Below are 21,266 nucleotides of genomic sequence, written 5' to 3' on the forward strand. Positions count from 1 at the left end.
AAGTGGAACCAGAACCCTCAAAGAGCTCAGTCCACTGAGGGAGTGGGAACTATAAAGACAAAATCCTGATAAATACCTAGGGTGCTATGGGGCCACCTGAGGAGGGGCACCTGACTGAGCCTGGGGGATCGGGAAAGGGGATTCAGGCCTCCTGGAAGACATAAGGCCCCAGGTGAGCCTTCAGGGATGAGCAGTAATTCACCAGGCAAAGTTGAGAGATGGGAAAAGGGTGTGTTGCCAAAAACAAAAGCTATTTTATAAATGGCAGAATACTTGGCCATTTGGAATAGTTTGGGTGGTGATTGTTGCAATGAGGACATCCTCTGAGATGAAAGCCAGCCCCTTGGTCATTGTATTTCTAAGCACTGGCTGGTGGATTGTGGAACCCTGCTGTCTGGCTTTTGTATAATATGCTGCTATTTAACATGGCGCGCACTGCACACACCTCTCTACACTGAATCCGTCGTTGGCCGGGTAAAAGAAAGACTACAGCTTCTAATCAGAGATTCCTGGAGCTCCCAGGATAGAAAGGAACCCAGAGGTCACCTGGACCAGACCCCCTTCTCAGTGCCATTTCAGTGGCAGTGATGGATGACATGGGTAGGCAGCCAGTGGTGGATTTAGCCCATGCGGGTTACCCAGGCGTGGTCTTTATTCACCAGCGCTGGTGTAGCAAACCTCTGAGATTCCTTATAACCCTGCTGGCCTCTCCATCTCGCCCCACACTTCTCCGCACAGACACAGCCCTTGCCTTGAATGTCTGTGTTTGCGCCCTCTTCAGGTGTGAGTAGCCTCTGTCAGCCTCAGGAAGTGCCTCTGCCTATCCGCAGAGGCCACAGAGTAGCCAGGTTTGCGCCTGCAACTTTCCAAGGCTATGAAACTAACACATTTATTTGTTACTTCAATTTCAGTCACCACAATATGGTGGTGGTTGTCTTAATGGTAATGGAAATTGCCAGTAGCCAGGTCAGAATGGTCCACTTGTAAACAGCAGCCCCTCCGACTGGGCCAGCAGGGCCCTCTCTCCCTGTGGGGTCTCCTCCTCTCTCAGCTTACTTCCTATTTTGTCACTTTCTCCAGATGATGTGGAGGATTGTGTCGGATGTGCCTTGTCAGCCATTTTGGCAGTCCTGGGTTAAACAAAGTAAGATCTTGAACAAAGGTCTACATGAACAAATGGGCCCCATTTATTTATACCATGCCTCCTTCCATAAAGGATTTAAGGCAGCCTGCACAAACAGGTATGGTAAACTGAAAACCTAGATGCACACAGATCTGAATTAGGGAAAATAGAGACTAAAAGGGAGATCAACACGCAGGGAAGGTTTTAACGTCGGCATGCAGACCACACAGAGTTCTACATCATTATTAAAACCGAGCCGCTCATTTGGCTCTGAGCTTCCTGGAGGTCAAGACAAGTAGGGGAATGCAGCCATTACGTGCTTGATATTTCTTTGTTGAGTCCTCTCAGAAAACAAAACTTCAATGAGACTAAAAGAACTTTTTGTCCTGGGAACCATGAGGGGATATTGTGTGACAGTGTCTTCTCCAACATTCGTGCAGTGAGTCTCCAAAACACTGGATTTTTAGAGGGTCCCTCGGGTGGGGTTGGGGGTGGCAGAACACCAGTGGACTCATGAAAGCAATAAGGCAGGATAGCCCAGCAGCACAAAACACTGGCTCACGTGGGGGTAGATCTGGGTGTGGATCCTGACTGTGCCCCTTACTAGTTGTATGAACTTAGCCAAGTTAATCAGACTCACTGAGCCAGAGCTTCTCACACGTAAAATAGGGATGATGATCCCTCCTTTGTGAAGGGGTTGTGAGGATTAGAGAATCACATCCGGCACTTAGCTCGTCACCGGGATTAGTGAGCAATGTCATGTGGTCGTTGCTGCTACGACTGCTTTGTCATAACTACGAGAGGAAATAGAACGTGGTTCAAGTTCACAGGTGGTCTGACTTGGTGCAGGGATCAAACCTATCAGAGCTATAAGGGTGGATTGACTGCAAGTCCATAAGTTAATGTCCACAGACAACATTTCCATCTGGGCTTGAGAGGTGTTACACAGGAGAAGGTTCGACTCTATGCTCAGTACTTGGAGTAGAGGTATTGGGGTTCCAGGATAAAAGAAAAGATGGGTATGATAAAACTCAACTGAGCAGATGTTAGAATTGCCATCCAGTGTGAAAAACAGAAGGGCCTAAATAAACAAGATTCCTGGCCAGATGGACGGCCAGCCTGCTGGTACATGGAGGTGAGCAGGTGAGCCACGGTAACACCTGCAAATGCGCCTGGATTTTGCCACGAAAACAGTTTCCAGCCCTTACTGCCAAAGAATGAAGAGACACTCAGAACCCCAAGGTGACAGATGAAGGATAAATAAGATTATTTTGAGCTAGAAGATTTTCTCTTCCTTGTAATTATCAAAATGATAAGCTTGTTATTTTTCTGAGTTTTATTTTAAAAATATAGTTAATATACAACATTGTTATCAGTTTCAGGTGAACACCATAGTTATTCAACATCTGTAGACCTAAAGAAGTGATCACCATGATAAGTCCAGCAACCATCTGAAACTGTACCATGCTGTCACAGTATTATTGACTATATTCCCCACGCTGTACATTACATCCCCATAACTTATTTGTTTTATACCTAGAAATTTGAACCTTTTATTCCCCTTCACCTTTTCCCCCTTTTTTAAATTTTTCAATTACACTTAACATTCAATATTATTTTATATTAATTTCAGGTGTACAGCATAGTGGTTAGACATTTATATAACTTAAGAAGTGATTCCCTTAGCTACTGTAGTACCCACCTGGCATTATAGAGTTATTACCATATTATTGAGTATATTCCCTGTTTTACTTTACATCCCTATGACTGTTTTGTAACTATCAATTTATACTTCTAAATCCTTTCACCTTTTTCACCCTTTCCCTCAACCTCTCTCCCATCTATCACTCCGATAAATCTAGTATCCATCTGACACCATACGTAGTTATTACAATATTATTGACTATATTCCTTGTGCTACATCCTACATCCCCATGAGTACTTTGTAACAACCAATTTGTACTTCTTAATTTCTTCCCATTTTTCAACCACCCCCTCACCCCCTCTCCCATTTGTAAACCATCAAAATGTTCTTTGTATCTATGAGTGGGGTTTTGTTTTGTTTGTTTATTTTGTTCTTTAGATTCCACATATAAGTGAAACCACATTGCATCTGTCTTTCTTTCTCTGACACTCCACTTACCACAATGCCCTCCAGGTCCATCCATGCCTCCACAGATGGCAAGAACCCATTTCCTTCCATGGCCGAGCAATATTCCATTGTGTGTGTGTGTATATATCTATATCTATATCTATATCTATATCTATATCTATATCTATATCTATATCTATATCTATATATATACTACCTCTTCTTTAAACATTCTTCCATTGACAGACACCCAGGCTGCCTCCACTTCTTGGCCATTATAAACAATGCTGCAATGAATATATGGGTGCACACATTTCCTAGAAGTAGCTTGGGTTTCTTTGGATCAATACTCAGAAGTGGGATTACTGGGTCCTTCTTTGTCTCTTTTTATAGCCTTTGTTTCAAAGTCTATTTAGTCTGGTATAAATATTCCTACCCAGCTTTTTTTATTTTTTTCATTTTCTTTTTCATGAAATAACTTTCAGTCTGTGTGTGTCTTTCAATCTAAGGTGAGTCTCTTGTAGGCAGCATATGTAAGGGTTTTGTTTTCTCATCCATTCAGCCACTCTATTTTTTTTTATCTCAACATTTAATCCAGTTACATTGAAAGTGATTGTTAATAGATTTGTAGTTATTACCATTTTATTCTCTTTTTTTGGTCTTAAAGAAGTCCCTCTAACATTCCTTATAATACTGATTTGGTGTTTATGAACTCCTTTAGCTTTTTCTTGTCTGGGAAGCTCTTTGTCTGTCCTTGGATTCTAAATGGGTACAATCCCATTTACCCACTCTTGCTGGGTAGAGTGGTCTTCGTTATAGATCCTTGCTTTTCATCACTTTGAGTATCTCCTGCCTATCCCTTCTGGCCTGCAAATTTCTGTTGCGAAATCAGCTGACAATTTCATGGGAGCTCCCTTATAAGTTACTAGTTGCCTTTAAAATTCTGTCTTTGCCATTTTAATTAAAATGTGTCTAGGTGTGGGCCTGTTTAGGTTCATCCTGTGTGGAACTCTCTGTGCTTCCTGGACTTGTATATCTAGGAAAGTTTTCAGTCATTATTTCTTCAAATACATTCTTAAATTCCTTGCGTTCTCTCTTCCCCTTCTGGTACCCCTATGATGCAAATGTTATGCTTGATGTTGTCCCAGAGGTCTCTTAAACTATCCTCATTTTTTTTTTTTAATTCTTTCTTCCTTTTGCTATTTCAACTGGGTGTTTTCTGCTACTTTGTCTTCCAAATCACTGATTCAGTCCTCTGCTTTATCTACTTTGCTGGTGATTCCTTCTAGTGCATTCTTCATTTTGGTTATTGTATTTTTCACTTCGAACTGGTTCCTTTTTATAGTTTCTGTGTCTCTTTCTATGCTTGCAATCTCTTTGTTGAAGCTCTCACTAAGTTCCTTGAGCACCCTTACAACCAGTGTTTTGAACTCTATCTCTGGTAAGTTGCTTGTCTCTATTTTGTTTAGTTTTTTTTCTGTAGTTTTCTCCTGTTCTTTCATTTGGGATGTATTTCTTTATCTCCTCATTATGGCCTCCTTTCTGTGTTTGCTTCTATGTATTAGGTAGATCTCCTATGTCTCCCAGTCTTTTTCTGGGTGGCCTTATGTAGTAGGTGCCCTGTGGGGCCCAGTGGCAAAGTCTCCCTGGTCACCTGTGCTGGGTGCTCCAGGAGTGTCCCTTATGGGTTGTGTGTTCCTTTCTGTTATGTTTGAGCCTTGGTTGCTATTGGCACTTCAGTGGGAGGGATTGACCGTCAGGATGATGACTGTGGGGTTTGACGACATCCGCAGCTTACAGCTGCTGTGTGGGGGGCTTACCCTACTGAGTGGGACTCACCTCAGCAGGCTGTGGTGCCTGTTGAGACCATTCTTTTGTGTGTCACTTGTGGGGCTAATTGGGCAGTGCTCTGCTATGGTCTGAAGCCAACCTCCAAGTATGTTGGTTCTGGGCCTCTTGGGAGGGGCTCAGGTTCTGGCCCAGGCCAGCTACTGCCTGTGATCAACCCGGAACTACCTCATACAAGCTACAGAGCAATCCATGGTTAAATGCTACCTGTGCTAAACTTGGAGGTGCATGGGAGAGGCCCTACTGTGAACCAAGGATAGCTGCCACCAGTACAGGGTCTGGGGTAGCTCCACAAAAAGTCAGGACAGCTAGAGACCTGCTGCCAGTTGCCGGCTCCCATAAGGTTCTGCCACTGATAAAGCTTCGTGCAGTGTGAAGTTAGGTGAGGCGAGGTCTCAGTGAGTCAGCAGGGCACAGCTCTAGAGCTCACCAGACCAATTAGATTCCGATTTGGCCATAAGCGTAGGGGGTGGGCTCGACACAGGAAACATGGTGCACGCCTGCCGGCTGCATGGGAGGAAGACCCCACTCAGGCAAAATGGTGACTGTCCTCTAGCCCTCACCTAAGGCCACACACCTCAGTCTGCCCCTATGCCTCTGGCACACACCCCCAAGTCACCACTGGAGCCCAGGGTGAGTACCTGCAAGCTAGTGAGTCTATCCTCGGGCACTTTAAGAGGATGTCTGGGTTTCCCGCAGCCTTCCATCCCACCTGGATAGTCAGAATCCCCACTGTTTTTCACAGCCAGATACAGGGGCTCATCTTCCTGGCACCAGTACTCCAAGCTGAGGGGCCTGGTGTGGGGGGCTGCGATCTCTTGTTCATCCTGGGTGAACCGTGCTGGGTAGCCAAGGTATCCCTCCCAATTTTCATCCATCACACAGAGGTTTGGAACTAGCCTGTTTTCACGTCTCTGCCACTCCAGTCTCGACATGGCTTCGTTAAATCCTTAGTTATAAAACTGCTTTTCAACTAGACTTCAGATAGTTCTCCAAGTTGATTATTCTATAATTTAGTTGTAATTTTGATGTATTCATGGGGTGAGGCAGGCACAGCATTTACTGCTCTACCATTTTCAAAAGCTTGTTATTTTTTACGAATGTAAAGTAATTCATCTTCGTTTGAATAAAACCCAAAACAGACAAAGTATAAAGAAGAGAAAAACCGTCCATGATCTGAACACTCAATAATAACTACTAGTAACATTTTGGTATATAATATCTCTGTTTTTCTATGCACACAGACAGATACCATCCATGTACGTATGTGTACATATATTTTTACAGTCTTTTAACTAGTTTTTTTAAACGACTCAATTTTCATTTTAAATGGCTACCTAGTGTTCCACCACAAGGATCTGTATACTTAATCATTCCCCTATTAATGAAAAATTTAAAAGTATAATGATTATTCTTGCAAATATGCTGCTGAACCCTTGAGCCAAAAAGCTTTTCAAACAGGAGTTTCCAACACAGAGTAATCCTAGTGATGCGCTGGTTAATATAAATTAATTATCTGGGTGGTCAGAGCTTTTCCTAGGGGAGATTGCCCACATTCTGTGTTGCAGATTTTCTAACACCAAAGCGATGAGTGTGACGGGTACAGCCTGTGACTAGGCTACAGGAGGACAATGGGAGATATCTCTGTGTCTCTCCGTGAGCCTCCCCTGCCCCACAGCATTCAGGGAGCACTTCTGCATGGGCCAGGCACCAGGGACTCAGCACACATCCGTGATGAGGTTCAATTGCAGTCCTGACTGTCTTAAGGGGCCCATAGTAAATACAAGCTGCCTGCACTTGTCTCCAGTTTGGATAAGAAAAAGAATTTTGCATCCCTGGATTACAATTTGGATCTATCCTTAAAATAGGATGTCTCCTCAGTTCCCTCTAATGTAGCAATTCTTAATCCACAGATCAAACTCCATTGGGGAGGGAGGGCAAGCCTTCAGAGAGCAGGATATGCCCCCTGGGCAGTTGTCCCCATTGAATTGGGACTTCCTGACTGCACCCCAAAGGGCCTCTGCTGGAAAGGGAGTGTAGCCTGCGTCCCTGTCATCATCTTCACGTCACTGAAGGTGATGGCGCATAGTAAATAATAAATGTTAGCTGGCGTCATTGGGTTAACTGTTATTCTGAGTTGCTCTCAAAACAATCCAGGAAGGTGGGTACTGCCGGTGTATTATCCCCAATTTAAGATAATGAAACTCAGAGCGTGCTCTTCCCAGTAGCCACATCCCCCACCGCACCAAACACCCACGACGGACGCCAGGGGCCACGTTCTTTCATTAATGGTCTACTAAGGTGGAAAATACTCAACGCTAACTGCCAGAAAGAGATTCATTCCTGAAAGGCCGAGGCAGGTATTTTCTAGTAAGCTTGGAGGGGCAGAAATGCCAAGGTCAGAGACTCCGGGTTACAGCATTTCAGAGAGGTGAGGTAGTGGGAGTAGAGCTCCGTGAGTTTGAATGTGCACCCTAGGCAGGTAGTAAGTAGACATGAGAGTGTGGTTGTGCTGACTTAAAAGGACATTCCCATTCTGTGGTTTGGGCTGGTGTGTGAAGGGACACCTTAGCGCTCACTGTGACCTGTGACCAGGAAGGGTTGAGGCAGGAGCTGCTTCCGCCCGGCCAACTTGGAGCGGTAGCCGCAGAATTGGCCTCCTGCGACTACGTACTGTCCATCCCAGCTCGAAGGCCGACAGTTCCTCCTCCTGCCTGAATAAGGGTCCAGCCGGTCTTCTTCAGCATCGCACAGTGTTCCAGTTATCTGTCATTGCTTAACAAACCACCCCAAAACTGGGTGGCATAAAACAACATCCATTCTAGTATGTCTGCGATTCTGTGAGTCAGGAATTGGGGCAGAACATGGCGGTTCTGCTCTTCTACGCTCGACAATATCCCGGGTCTCCAATGGTGGGACTCAGATGGCTGCAGATGCAGGGACGGCTCAACTAGGGCCATCTGTCCGAGTCTTGGTTCCTCTCTATGTGGCGTCTCCTGGAGCTCGAATGTCCAGGATGACTCCCTTCACTCCATATCTGGAGCCTGGGCTGGACTGGCTTCAACAGCTGTGTCTCTCCAGGGTTCCTCTCCCTGTGGCCAGCCTGGACCTCCTCATAGCATGGTCATCTCGGGGTCACACTTTTTATGCATGGCTGGTTTCCTCAGAGTAAGTGTCACAAGAGGCCCAGGTGGAAGCTGCAAGGCCCCTTGCAGTCTAATCTTAGGAGTCCAATCATGTCATTTCTGCCACATTCTACTATGGGGAAAGTCACTAAAGCCAATCCAGATTCAAGGAGATGCTCAACAGGGAACGTGGCATGTACAGGGAGGGGAAGAAATGATGGTGGCCATCTTGGAGACAAGCTGCCACACCCAGGTAGAGTTACGACCTTGAGCTTTGAGTTACAAATATTGGCTCATATCACAGTTTGGTAACTTTCTAGCTCTGTGAGGTCAGGCAAATTACTTAACCTCTCTGAGCCTCAATTTCCTTATCTATAAAGTGAGGATAATAATACTCTATTACAGATGGTTATGGTGAGACTTAAGTGAGATAAATTTACTGCTTGGCAGAACGCCTGATACCTGTTGGGTCCTTACTTTATAGTAGGAATGCTACCTAGTAATAACTTAGTAGTGTTATTACTCCAGTGTGTCATTTGGCTGTTCATTCACTCAGCAAGCATCTCCTGAGTGCCTTCCGTGTCTCCGGCACAGTCTCAGGCACTGGCCTCCTTACAGTAGCAAGGATAATATATGGAAGGCAGAGACACGTTGGGCTTTCAGGCATCGTGAACCGTGTCACTGGCTGTGCAGTGCCAGCCATTATCATTGGGGTTGGCAAGCCTGGCTCGAAAGAGCAAGCAAGGACTTGTCCCCTAAGCCTCTCTGATATTGCAGCATTATCTTTGGCCTTGTCCCAGTAGAGACTCCTGCTCTCATAACAATAACTCTCCTCCCGTTTTAAACAGTTGGGCTGTTACTAAGGAGAGGCAGGAGAAATGAACCGTCCTCCCGGTTCAAATGTGTGTCCTCAGGCTCCATCTGACAAGTGGGGGTTGGTTGCACAGCATGCAAAATCCCCATCAGCAACCAGCTTCTCCCTGCAGCTCGTGCCCAGGGGCCTTCTCTGACATCCAGAATCCATATCTCAAATATTGAGGTGGCAGAAAGCGTAGGAAAGGTAACAGTGTCCAACTCTTTCCTATACGTAATCATAAAAGAACTCTGCAAAGCAAAGCATTCTAAAATAAAACCAAAAGCAAGACTTCAAGGAGAATGCAAGCCAAAGTAGGAGAGGCCATTTGGCAGGAAACCTCAGTCCCACAGTCTGGTCTCTGTGTCTTATTTGATTATTTTCCAGACACCAGGAACTAATTAAAAATGAAGGGGCAGAGCTTCTAACCCAGTACCTTTCAAAACCTTCAGGCTTCCTATAATAGCCATGTGAAAAATCGCACTTGCTCAAATGAGCATCTTCGACTTTCATCGGAAGACACTGGCGTTTTAAGTAAATCTCACTTTCAGGATCTTGTTTTTTTAGGTTAATTATAAAGGAATTCACAGGCATGAAGCTCCACTGTCCCAGCGTCTAAAAGCCACACGGTATAGAATCACTGAATCTGTCATGTTTCCCATAGTCCAGTTGCCCACCCAGAGCACGAATACCTGGTCCCTACCCCTGACAGATGGATACCAAGCATCTCCATGGTAATGGTGACCAAGAGCAAGAGCCCACAGCCTCACGTGGAGGCTGAAGAAGTCAGAACACCCCCCCCCCCCGTCTGCCTTTCAGAGGGGACCCATCTCACACAAGGAGTCACAGCTGACCAGGATGTGAGTGCCGAGTGTAGGCAGTCGCAGGGCTCAGCCCTCTGTGTGCGGTGATGGCCAGAGCTGTCTGCCAGCCCTCCTCCACTATCATTTGTTGGTGCGTTACTAATTTACTAGTCTGACTCATCCTTGGAGGCAAATACCAGCTCAGTGTTCATTTCGGGAAGTGCTCGCCTGGCTCTGCGAGGTTTGCTGTCTCCAGCAAGCGCATATCCGTCTTGTGAGGCCATTATGTCTCAACAAGTAGCTCAAAGGAGAACACACGTTGTCATCTGTCAAACCAACTGTCATGCTCAGTAGCATGTGCCTGCTTGGGTCTAAGACCATGGCAGTCTGGTATTGATCTGAAACGTGGTTGTGTCCTCTTCCATGTGGCTTCTGAAGGCCATCTTGCACCTCCTGTTCCATCTTTGTCAAGTGGGATCCGTCCCAAACGGTCCTCCTGAGAATCGTGGGAATTAAGCTAGTCCTGGGGGTGAGGGCATAGATGGAAAATCAGCATAATCAGAATGCTCTTTCTGTGGGTTTGAAAAACTATAAACAAACACTCATCAGAATGAAAAGTTGGGACAGACCGCACCTGCTCTGTGACCAGTAGGCGTCCACTTCGAATGTGCTGTGACAGCAGGGGGTGTTGTCGAGACCTGCCTCTTTGGGGGCAGACAAAGTCATGTGTTAGTGAGAGAAGACGGGGGAGCTGGGCTGGGAAGAGAAGGCAGAAATAAAGATATGCATCTGGAGAAAAGAAAAGAAAGCTAGAAGCCGTCTTGAGGGGAGTGATAGAAGGTCTAAAGAAAACAACCTTTCTCCCAGGCACTGCTTGGCTTGGCGTTCAGGCCTGACAGGATCTCCTGTCTCTTGCTGATTTGATGATAAAATATGGCGTGGACCCACAGGGAGAGCAAACGCCTCAAGAAATAGATGGATAATTGGCTGTTTGCATGCTCACTGCTGTAACTGTGAGACACCACACCAGCATGACTAATGCCTCTCCCCTCTGCCTAAATTAGATTTTGATTGTGTTTCAGAGATGTTCACTGACTCACAGATGTTTGAGGTAAAAAGACCCAAACTTCTGAGGAACACCTCCCGTGGAGTGTGTGGGATTGTCCTCACAGGCATGGTTGAGTTGCACCCAGGACTCAGCAGCAGGCCCGAGCAACCCCTTTCCTTCCAAGGCGTGGGGAGCAAGCAGCTGCCTGTGAGGGGTTCTCATGGAGTGGGCTCCTGGGCCGCGGTGGGAGAGAAGTGGGGAGTCCGCTCCTTTGCATGGCTGTAGGCAAGTGTGTCTCATCAGTGACTAATGCCTCGCATAGATAGACCCGACGTGGGACCTGGAGTGTCCTTTGAGCACAGAAGTCCGCTGACTCACTGCCACGTCACTTGGAGCAGCTCAGGGTTTTCACCGGTTCACCTCCCACGGGGTTCCTCGGCCGCTGGACTCGTTCTGGTCTGCAGTGTGCCGTAGTAAACGCTTTCTCGCTTCTCTTGCAGAACTTAGCCTACGAAATCATCCTAACATTGGGACAGGCATTTGAAGTCGCTTACCAGCTCGCACTACAAGCAAGGAAAGGAGGACATTCCTCTACACTTCCAGAAAGCTTTGAAAACAAACCCTCCAAGCCCATCCCCAAGCCCCGCGTTAGCATTCGCAAGTCAGTGGTAAGTAGAAAAGATACACAGATGTTCTGAAAACCTTGAGGGGGAGGGACAGGGGGCTGCTCGCCGGCCCTGGCGGGGTGTGGGTACCAGGTAGAATCCAGAGCCTGCCCTTCTTTTCCGTTTCCTTGGCCTCCTCCCGGCATGCGTCGACCCTCTGCTCAGCCCAGTTCCTGAAAAGAATGGGGGACCCTCTGCCTGAACCTGGAGGCTCCCAAGAAAGTTCCACTTCCTCTGTCATCAGTGGCAACCCTGGGAGAGGGACTGGGGGCTGCTCCTGTCCTTGGTGAATCTCCTGAAGGTCCCAGCTTGGGACCAATGACATTCCAGAGGCTTTGGCTGCCATCCCACCAGAGGACAAAGCCTCTCACAAGCCCCTGGCCAACAGAGGTTGGCAGAGGTTCATGGAGAAGGTGTCCCTGGGGCCCAGCTGGAGGAAGCCAGACGCACAGGCTGTGGGCAGGTCAGAGCAGAGCGGACCCCGTGGAGAGACCTAGGTACCCGGCCCTGTGTGCTCCCTGCCACCTCTGAGGCTTCCCACAGAGTGGAGACTGTTCAGAAGGTGCCCCCCCTCCTCCCTGTCATCTGCCTTCCTCCAGGAATTTCCTCCCCTACCCTCCCACAAGCTCTGCAGACATCCTGTCTTAACAGACTTTCATGATTTCAAAGCAGCCTCCTCTGGTAGTAGCAATACCCAGAAGCGGGAATGTTCCCAGCCGGCGTCCCGTCTGGTTTCTGCTCCAGCTGCCTGCGCTGTGACATCCTGGAAATGCTGGGACTCGGGGCAGGCAGGCGTCCCCCAGATGCCTCACTCTCACGCCCACATATCCTTCCATCTGGCACTCTCTGTTCCTCCCCGCCACCCCTTGTCCCCCAGGGTCACGGGGGAGTGTAGGATTGTTAATGTTTGCAGAGAGGCACCTTCCTTTGTGACCATGTGGCTTTTTGTCGACAGTCCTTTTGGTTTCTACCTCTGTCACCATTCTTGGCAACTTCAACATCCATGGAATGGTCCCTCCAGCGCCTGGCCCCTCTGTTCCTTGCCAACTCATTCCCAGGATCTTTCCTCTCCCCACATTAGCCCTCCATGCCCGTGCTCATCCCTCAGCGCTGATCGTCACCAGGAACCGCACATCCCCTGAAAATCTTTGCTTCACACCCCCTGTCCTGACCCCTTGGCCCTCCCCACCTCACACCTAACGGGCCCCACTGGCTCCCAATCCTGACTCACTCCAGACTTACATGCTCCCTTTGTTCTTCGGTATTTAACAGACATCTGAAACTCAGTATGTCCCAACAGAATTCTTGATTTTCCCCTGAGCTGTTTCTCGCTCCCAATCTTTGCCAGCTCAGTAAACGGCATAACCATTCACTATGTTGCTCAAGCCGTAAATCCAGAAGTCACCCTTGATGCTGGTCTTCACCTCACCCATGGCCAACCCATGAGCAGATTCCATCCACTCAACCCCTAAAACATGTCTCCTTCCACTCCTCTCCATTTCCGCTGTCACTCTTCTCATCCACTCCCACCCCTGCTGCTCTCCAGAACGACTAGTACACCTCCCAGCAGCCTCCCTTCCTGCACACAGCACCCAGGGGCATCTTAAAGCAGAGCTCACATCATGGCACCACCGCCCTAGTTTCCCACCCCTCTCCTCTGTGACACCCACGCCTTCCTGTTCCTGGAACAGACAAAGCTCACACCTACCTGAGGCCTTTGTCCCAGCTGTTCCCTCCACCTGGCACAGTCTCCCCCTAATTTCTGCATGCTGACTCCAGCTTGTCAGGTACACGAAGACAATTTTCCTGGACCACCCCATCTGAGGCAGATACCCAGTCATGCTCAAGTCCATCACCGCTTTTATTTTATGTATATACATATATATATTTTAAGCTGCTATTATTTTTTTATTAGTTCCAGGTGTACAAAACAATGTAATAGACATTTACATTCCTCACAAGGTGATAACCTCCCCCCAATCTGCTACCCCTCTGACATATAACTGTTGCAATTCCATTGCCTATATTCCTTATGCTGTGCTTTACATCCCGTGAATATCTATATAGTATATATACTTATAGTTGACATTCAATAGTATTCGACTTCTATGAAGTGATCCCCCTGATAAGACCAGTGCCCATCTGACACCCTACATAATCTTTACATTATTGATTATATTCCCCATGCTGTATTTCATATCCCCGTGACTATTTTGTGACTACTAATTTGTACTTTCTAATCCCTTTACCTCCTCTCCCATCCTCACCCCCTGCCCACCTAGCAACCATCAGTTTTTTTCTCTATATTTCTGAGTCTATTTCTGTTTTGTTTGCTTGTTTATTCTGTTCTTTAGATTCCACATGTAAGTGAGATCATATGGTATTTGTCTTTCTCTAGCTGACTTATTTCACTTAGCATAATACCCTCTAGGTCCATCCATGTTGTTGCAAATGGTAAGATTTCATTCTTCTTTTATGGCCGAGTAATACTCCATTGTATAAATGTACCACAGTTTCTTTATCCAATCGTCTGTTGATGGACATTTCAGTTGTTTCCATATCTTGGCTATTGTGAATAGTGCTGCAATAAACATAGGAGTGCATACATTAATTGAATTGATGTTTTGGATTTCTTTGAATGAATACCCAGGAATGGAATTGCTGGGTCATAAGGTAGTTCCATTTTTAATTTTTTGAGGAACCTCCATACTGTTTTCCATAGTGGCTGCACCAATCTGCAATCCCACCAACAGAGCACAAGGGTTCCCTTTTCTCCACATCCTTGCCAACACTTGTTGTTTGTTGATTTATTGATGATAGCCATTCTGACAGGAGTGAGGTGGTATCTCATTGTGGTTTTTATTTGCATTTCTCTAATCATTAGTGATGTTGATTAATCATGTCTGTTGGCCATCTGTATGTCCTCTTTAGAGAAATGTCTCTTCATGTCCTCTGCTCATTTTTTAATTGGGTTGTGTTTTTTGGTGTTAGTTTTCTAAATAAATTTTGGATATTAACCCCTTATCAACTATATCATTGGCAAATATCATCAGTAGGATGGCCTTTTGTTTTATTGATGGTTTCCTTTGCTGTGAAAAAACTTTTTAGTTTGATGTAATCCCACGTTTATTTGGGGTTTTTTTTGCCTCCCTTGCCCAAGGGGATGTTTCAGTAAAACTATTACTAAGGGTAATGTCTGCGAATTTACTTCCTATATTTTCTTCTAGGAGTTTTATGGTTTCAGGTCTTACATTTAAGTCTTTAATCCATTTTGAGTTTATTCTTGTCTATGGCATAAGGTGATCCAGTTTCATTTTTTTGCATGTATCTGTCTAGTTTTCCCAGCACCATTTATTAAATAGACTGTCTTTACCCCAGTGTAAATTCTTGCTTCAGTTGTCATAGATTAAATGACCACATAGGCATGGATTTATTTCTGGGCTCTCTATTCTGTTCCATTGATCTGCTTGTCTGTTTTTATGCCAATGCCATGCAGTTTTGATTACTGTAGCCTTGTAGTATGATTTGATGTCAGGTAGTGTGATACCTCCCACTTTGTTTTTATTTCTGTGGGAAGTATCACAAGATTGCTGTGGCTATTTGGGATCTTTTATGGTTCCATATAAATTTTAGGCTTATTTGTTCTAGTTCTATGAAACATGTAATTGGTAATTTGATAGGGATTCCACTGAATCTATATATTGCCTTAGGTAATATGGACATTTTAACTATATTAATTCTTCCTATCCATAAGCATGGTATGTGTTTCCATTTATCTGTATCTTCTTTAAGGTCTTATAATTTTCTGAGTATACATCTTTTACTTCCTCGGTTAAATTTATTCTTGAGTATTTTATTGTTTTTGAAGCAATTGTAAATGGAATTGTTTTCTTAATTTCTCCTTCTGATATTTGTTATTGGTGTATACAAATGCAACTGATTTTTGAATAATTTTGTATCCTGCTGTTTTACTAAATTCATTTATCAGTTCTAATAGTTTTTTGGTGGAATCTTTGGTATCCAAAGATTCTATATATATAGTATCTCTATATATAATATCATGTCATCTGCCAATAATGACAGTTTTACTTCCTCCTTGCCAATTTGAATGTCTTTTATTTCTTTTTCTCGTCTGATAACTGTGGCTAGAACTTCCAGTACTATTCTGAGTGAAAGTGGGCAACCTTGTCTTGTTCCTGATCTTAAGGGGAATGTGTTTAGCTTTTCCCCATTGAGTATGATGTTAGCTGTGGGTTTATGATATATGGCCTTTATTATGTTGAGATATGTTCCCTCTATTCCCGCTTTGCTGAATTTTTATCATAAATCGATGCTGGAGTTTCTCAGATGCTTTTCTGCATCTATTGATATGACCATGATTTATATTTTTTAATTTTGTTAATGTGGTGTATCACTTTCATTTGCAGATATTGAACCAACCTTGCATGCCAGGAATGAATCCCACTTGATCGTGCTGCATGATCTTTTTCATGTATTGCTCAATTCAGTTTGCTAATATTTTGTTAAGGATTTTTGCATCTATGTTCATTAGGGATATTGGCCTATAGTTTTCTTTTTTTGTACTGTCTTTGTCTGGTTTGGGGATCAAAGTAATAGTGGCCTCATAAAATGAGCTTGGGAGCCTTCCCTCCTTCTGGATTTTTTGGAATAGTTTGAGAATAGGAGATAATTCTTTTTTTAATGTTTGGTAAAATTCACCTGTGAAGCCATCTGGTCCAGGACTTCTGTTTGTTGGGAGCTTGTTGATTACGATTCAGTTTCATTGGTAGTAATCCATCCGTTCAGATTTTCGTTCTTTTTGATTCAGCAATGTAAGATTATATGATTCTAGGAATTTATCCATTTTTTTCCAGATTGCCTAATTTGTTGGCGTATAGTTGCTCATAGTATTTTTTTTTAATTTGGGCAGGCCCGGTGGCTCAGGTGGTTAGAGTGCCACACTCCTAACGCCGAGGTTGCTGGTTGGATTCCCACATGGGCCAGTGAGCTGCGCCCTCTACAGCTAAGATTGTGAACAACAGCTCTCCCTGGAGCTGGGCTGCTGTGAGCAGCCGGAGGTTGGCGTTAGCTGCTAAGTGCTGCCACAGGCTGCTGAGTACTGCCGCGGGTTACTGTGTGCTGCCATGGGCAACTGTGTGCCTCCATGAGCATCCAGTGGCCAGCGTGAGTGGCCAGCAGCCATTGTGAGCAGCCAGCGAGAGCTGCTGTGGGTGGCTGTGTGCTGCCATATGCTACCGTGTGCTGCCATGAGTGGCCGGTGACCAGTATAAGTGGCCGGCAGCCAGCATGAACTGCCATGGGCTGCGGTAGGCTGCTGTGTCCTGTTGTGGGCTACCGTGTGCGGCCGTGAGCAGCCGGTGGCCAGCGTGAGTGGCCCACCGCCAGTATTAGTGGCCGGCAGCCATCATGAGCAGCCAGCAGCCAGCATGAGCTGTCGTGGGCTGCTGTGTGCTGCCATGGGCCACTGTGTGCTGCCAGGAGTGGCCGGTGGCCAGTGGGAGTGGCTGGCAGCTGCGAGCTGCTGTGAGCGGCCGACCGACGACCGGGTTAACCGACTGCCTCAACCGGGGAGAGTGCAAGGCTCATAACACCAGCATGGGCCAGGGAGCTGTGTCCCACACAACTAGACTGAGAAACAACGGCTTGAACTGGAGTGGGCGGCGGGAGGGAGGCAGACGAAAGGGGGGGAAATTTTTTTTATTTCTGTGGTGTCTGTTGTCACGTTTCCTCTTTCATTTCTGATTTTGTTTATTTGGGTCCTTTTTTTCTTGATGAGTCTGGTTTGTCAATTTTGTTTATCTTTTCAGAAAACCATCTCTTTGTTTCATTGATCTTTTGTATTTTTTTTTATTTCATTTATTTCCGCTCTGACTCCATCACCGGCTTTTAATTCTATGCACCATTTATTAATGGAAATTTGTTTATTGTCTAGCTTGACCCACAAAAATGTAAGTTAAATGTCCAGGAATTTTCAGAATACTTTTGGGATGTCTCTTAGACTATTGTATTCCTGTTCATGTGGGCCATATAAATCTGTTCATGGCGGGTGCCTCCATCTGCTGTCACTTTGGGCCCCGTGGACTTCTGCCAGAAAAGCACTAAGGGTTGGGTGCTCGTAGAGTGAGCCTTCTACAAGTCTTCACTGAGAAACATGAAAACATACAGTGAATAATACGGAGGTGCTTCAACTGCCTCAACATCCCATCCGCTCAGCTTCTGTCCCTGTTCCACCTCCCTCAGCTCCAGTTGTTTTCTTGTTGAGAACTATTCCGTGGTTCCTATGAACAGTCCCCTTTTCCCCCACCCCAGCCTGGTGGAGATGCATTCAGATCATGCTGGAAGGTAGGCGACAACACGGATGTCAGATCCTGCGACCTTCCGGCAGGCTTCAAAACTCAGTGCCAGAAAAGGGCCAGGGAAAGGCCTTCCCACAGCAAGCTTGCCTAGCACTCCCCAGCAGGACAGGGGGCCAGGGCAGACGTGGAACACCCAAGGATGAGGCAGCTCCCAGGCCTCTCCTAAGAGCTCATGGCTTAAGCCCTACCTGAATGGCCTGTTTGTGTGCCTGGGGGCTAAAGCGGTTTTAACCATATTATAGTTCAGCTCACTTGGTTCAAGGCTCAGCCAGACCTGGCCCTCCTCACCTCTTCACCCTCAGTGGTCTCCCTTCCCATCTCCCCCCTCTGTGAACTGACTGTCAGCCCCAGACCGCCACTTCTCCTCTCTAGGGGACTTTGCACATGCTGTCCCTCTCCCCCTGCCTTCACCAGGCAAACTCTTGCTTGTCCTCCAGCTCTCTGTTCAGACATTACCTCATTCTTTTAATAGTTATCTATTCAACAAGTATTTATTGTGTGCCTCCAAATTAACTGGGTTGCCAGGAGCTTTTCTAAGTTCAGGAGAAACAGTAGTGAAAAGAACAGATAAAACCCCACCTTCAGGAACATACGTTGGACGGGAGGATGAACAAGTAAACAGACATGATGTGTGCGGTGTGAGAACTATAACAAATAGTAAGACGAGAGCAGGACAGCTGGGGAGCTATTTTGTATGGGCACACAGGTGAGGAGGTGATGTCTGAGCAGCAACCTGAGTGACACTAGGGTATAAAGCATGCAAGTGCCTGGAGAAGAGCATCTAGCAGAACATTTGACACAAACAGTGGCCCTGGCCGTGGGCTTGGCATGCAGGGAGCAGCAAGGGGGCTGGTGTGGCTGGCACGCAGAAAGGCAGGTGGGCAGGGCCACCATGCGTCACCTTGAGGACTTTGGGTTCATTCTGTGATGGAAACCATTGGAGGCTTGCACATCGGGGAGTGGCACAATCTGTCTCACCTCCTCCTGAAGCCCCCTGGCTCCTTGATGTGGCGTCAGGGGCCGCCCTCTGTGCCCACAGAGCACCTTTGCTTCCCGCTCCTAGCCCACTTCTCAGGACTGAAGTATTTCTGTGTCTGTTCCCCATCTGTGTGCCTTCGAGAGCAAGGGCTGTGTCTCATTCACCATCCCCTCTTCAGTGTCTTGCACACAGTCCACATGTAATAAATGCTGTCAAAAGAATGAACAAATGATTCTCATAACCAACATCTCTGAAGTCCTGCCAGGGCAGCGTGTTGGTCTCCAAGCAGCGTTAGGATTCATGCCCGAACCCCTGTACAGGTACCGCATAACAGGCATCAGCCTTTCTCTTTTAAAGCAGATCGACCCATCTGAGCAAAAGACTCTGGCCAATCTGCCGTGGATTGTGGAGCCGGGACAAGAAGCCAAGAGGGGAATTAATACCAAGTATGAGACCACGATTTTCTGATACTCACCGTCTTCCCATCCTCGCGGTGCCTTGCACGCCGAGCAGTCGGAGCAGGCTTTCCTTCCCGCCTCCGTTTCCACCCAGCCCAGGAGGAAGACTGCTCTGTTTGTGTGGCCTTGTCACAGGCGAAATGCCGCTGGCCATTCCTGGGGACGTTCTTTCTGCACCAGTGACAGAAAGTGCAACTGAGAGTTTCCAGCCGTAACCCCTGAGAGGCATGAGTTGAGATTTTCGCTGACTCCCCTCCCTGCCACCACCCAAGGTATTTCTAGTGACTTGGCCCCAACACTTGCTTTGCTGTAGTTGGGGATAACGCCTTTAAAAAAAAAAAGTACAGGGGATCTCTAATACTGCCTAAAAGTATACAATTCTTGGGTTTTTCACTGTCAATTTTAAAGGTAGAATCAGAACCCCCATAAAGCATCTGTAAAATGATGACATCACTGAGTATCCTTTCATACAACAGGAAAAAACCATCCCCATGGTTACCAGGAAACCCTGCTTCCAAATTTCTATATTTGTGGATTTTATATGTAATCAATTATGTCAGATAAAGAAAACCTTTACATCTCTGGACTAATTCACAATTTACGAATGATTTAAAACAGGAATTTATTATGCACAGAAAAATGTGTCTTGTATTAAATATTTTTACTAAAAGAATGTTTCATTAATGCATTGATAAGAAAATTAGGTTAGTTGTGAGGGATATTTCTGGTTTCATTTCAAATAACTAAATTTATACTGCTACTACCAAGAAGACTGGCTCAGGCGTGGCTGAGTACCGATGACACTCGGACCAGAACAGGAGATTCGGGCAAGCAGACCGGCGTCCGGCCCAAAGTGCTGATGCAGCCATATTAGCCTGAAAAGATTGTGTGTTTTTTAAAATTCTCACAGTGTTTTAAAGAACATGTTAAAAAAAAAAAATTGGGGCTCCTGCTGTCAAGAAAACCTTGTTTGAGAAAGGTGTTAATAAAATTCTGTTGCAAAAAAATTTTTTTTTCTAGAAAAAAAGAAATACAAAAAAAAGAGATTCCAAAGTAATAAAACTCTTTTCTTGAAAGAAAAAAAAAAAACAAATAAATGTTTGCTTACTATTTGATTAAATAAAATTTACTTACATTTCTTTAAGGCATTTTAATTTTTTTAATGTCTCTGTGGAGTATTTGTATGATAAATACCATACGGTATATTTATGTAGTCAAATTATATAAACAGTACCAATATCATTATAGAAAAAAATAACATTTTAATGTATATTGTTCTAACCAATCATATATTGTGAATCCTTTTGAAGTTCACTATAGCGATATTGATAAATTGTGGGATTGTCTTAATGTTGTTGTTTTTTTTTTTATTATTAACCAATATTATTTTAAACCTGAGATTATCAGTTATGTTCATCAGTTGGTGAGTTTGACAGGATAACTAAATTTTATTTCAAACTGACAAATGTATACGGTTTTAGTTCAGTGTTGAAAAATTTTAATACAATATTAAATTACTTGAACTGAACAGTTCCTTGTATATATTTTGCCTATTCACTGTTGATATGTATGTACTAAAATGGAAGGTAAAATAACACATATATGGTACCAAAAGGAAATTGTATAGGAGCAAAGTAAATAGTCACTTTGCTGAAACAGAAACATATGTGTAAATATGCTTGGGCTTCCAGTTATAAATTTTGTAATTTTTGTCATTATTTATATCCTATAAAAAAGCACACAAAATAAAAAGTAAATTGTACAGTCACTGGTGCTTGGCATCATTCTGTGAGCACCTTCCTGCCTCCATTTAGGAACAAAACCAAAGGACCAGTCTTCTCAGCATTCACAGCTAAAGGGATCTTTTAACTAGCAAAATTATTGAGAAAATTTGC

General features: G+C 45.2%; 1 protein-coding gene across 15 annotated transcripts in view; it reads left to right on the forward strand.

Annotated features, from left to right (window-relative positions):
* Positions 1-21,139, forward strand: part of ANKS1B (ankyrin repeat and sterile alpha motif domain containing 1B) — a 915,638-nt gene extending 894,499 nt beyond the window's left edge. For 10 of the 15 annotated variants that reach the window (XM_081058238.1, XM_081058245.1, XM_081058248.1 and 7 more), the window contains 2 exons: positions 11,393-11,560; positions 19,271-21,139. In XM_081058238.1, coding sequence (XP_080914364.1) covers positions 11,393-11,560; positions 19,271-19,381 — 279 coding nt within the window. In that variant the 3' untranslated portion in view covers positions 19,382-21,139. Of the gene's footprint in view, positions 1-11,392; positions 11,561-19,254 lie in introns of all 15 variants that reach the window. The other 5 variants (XM_081058246.1, XM_081058247.1, XM_081058250.1 and 2 more) reach the window with 2 other exon arrangements.
* Positions 21,140-21,266: the final 127 nt, after the last annotated feature.

The sequence above is a fragment of the Rhinolophus hipposideros genome (assembly GCF_964194185.1).
Source record: "Rhinolophus hipposideros genome assembly, chromosome: 9".
NCBI lineage: Eukaryota > Metazoa > Chordata > Mammalia > Chiroptera > Rhinolophidae > Rhinolophus > Rhinolophus hipposideros.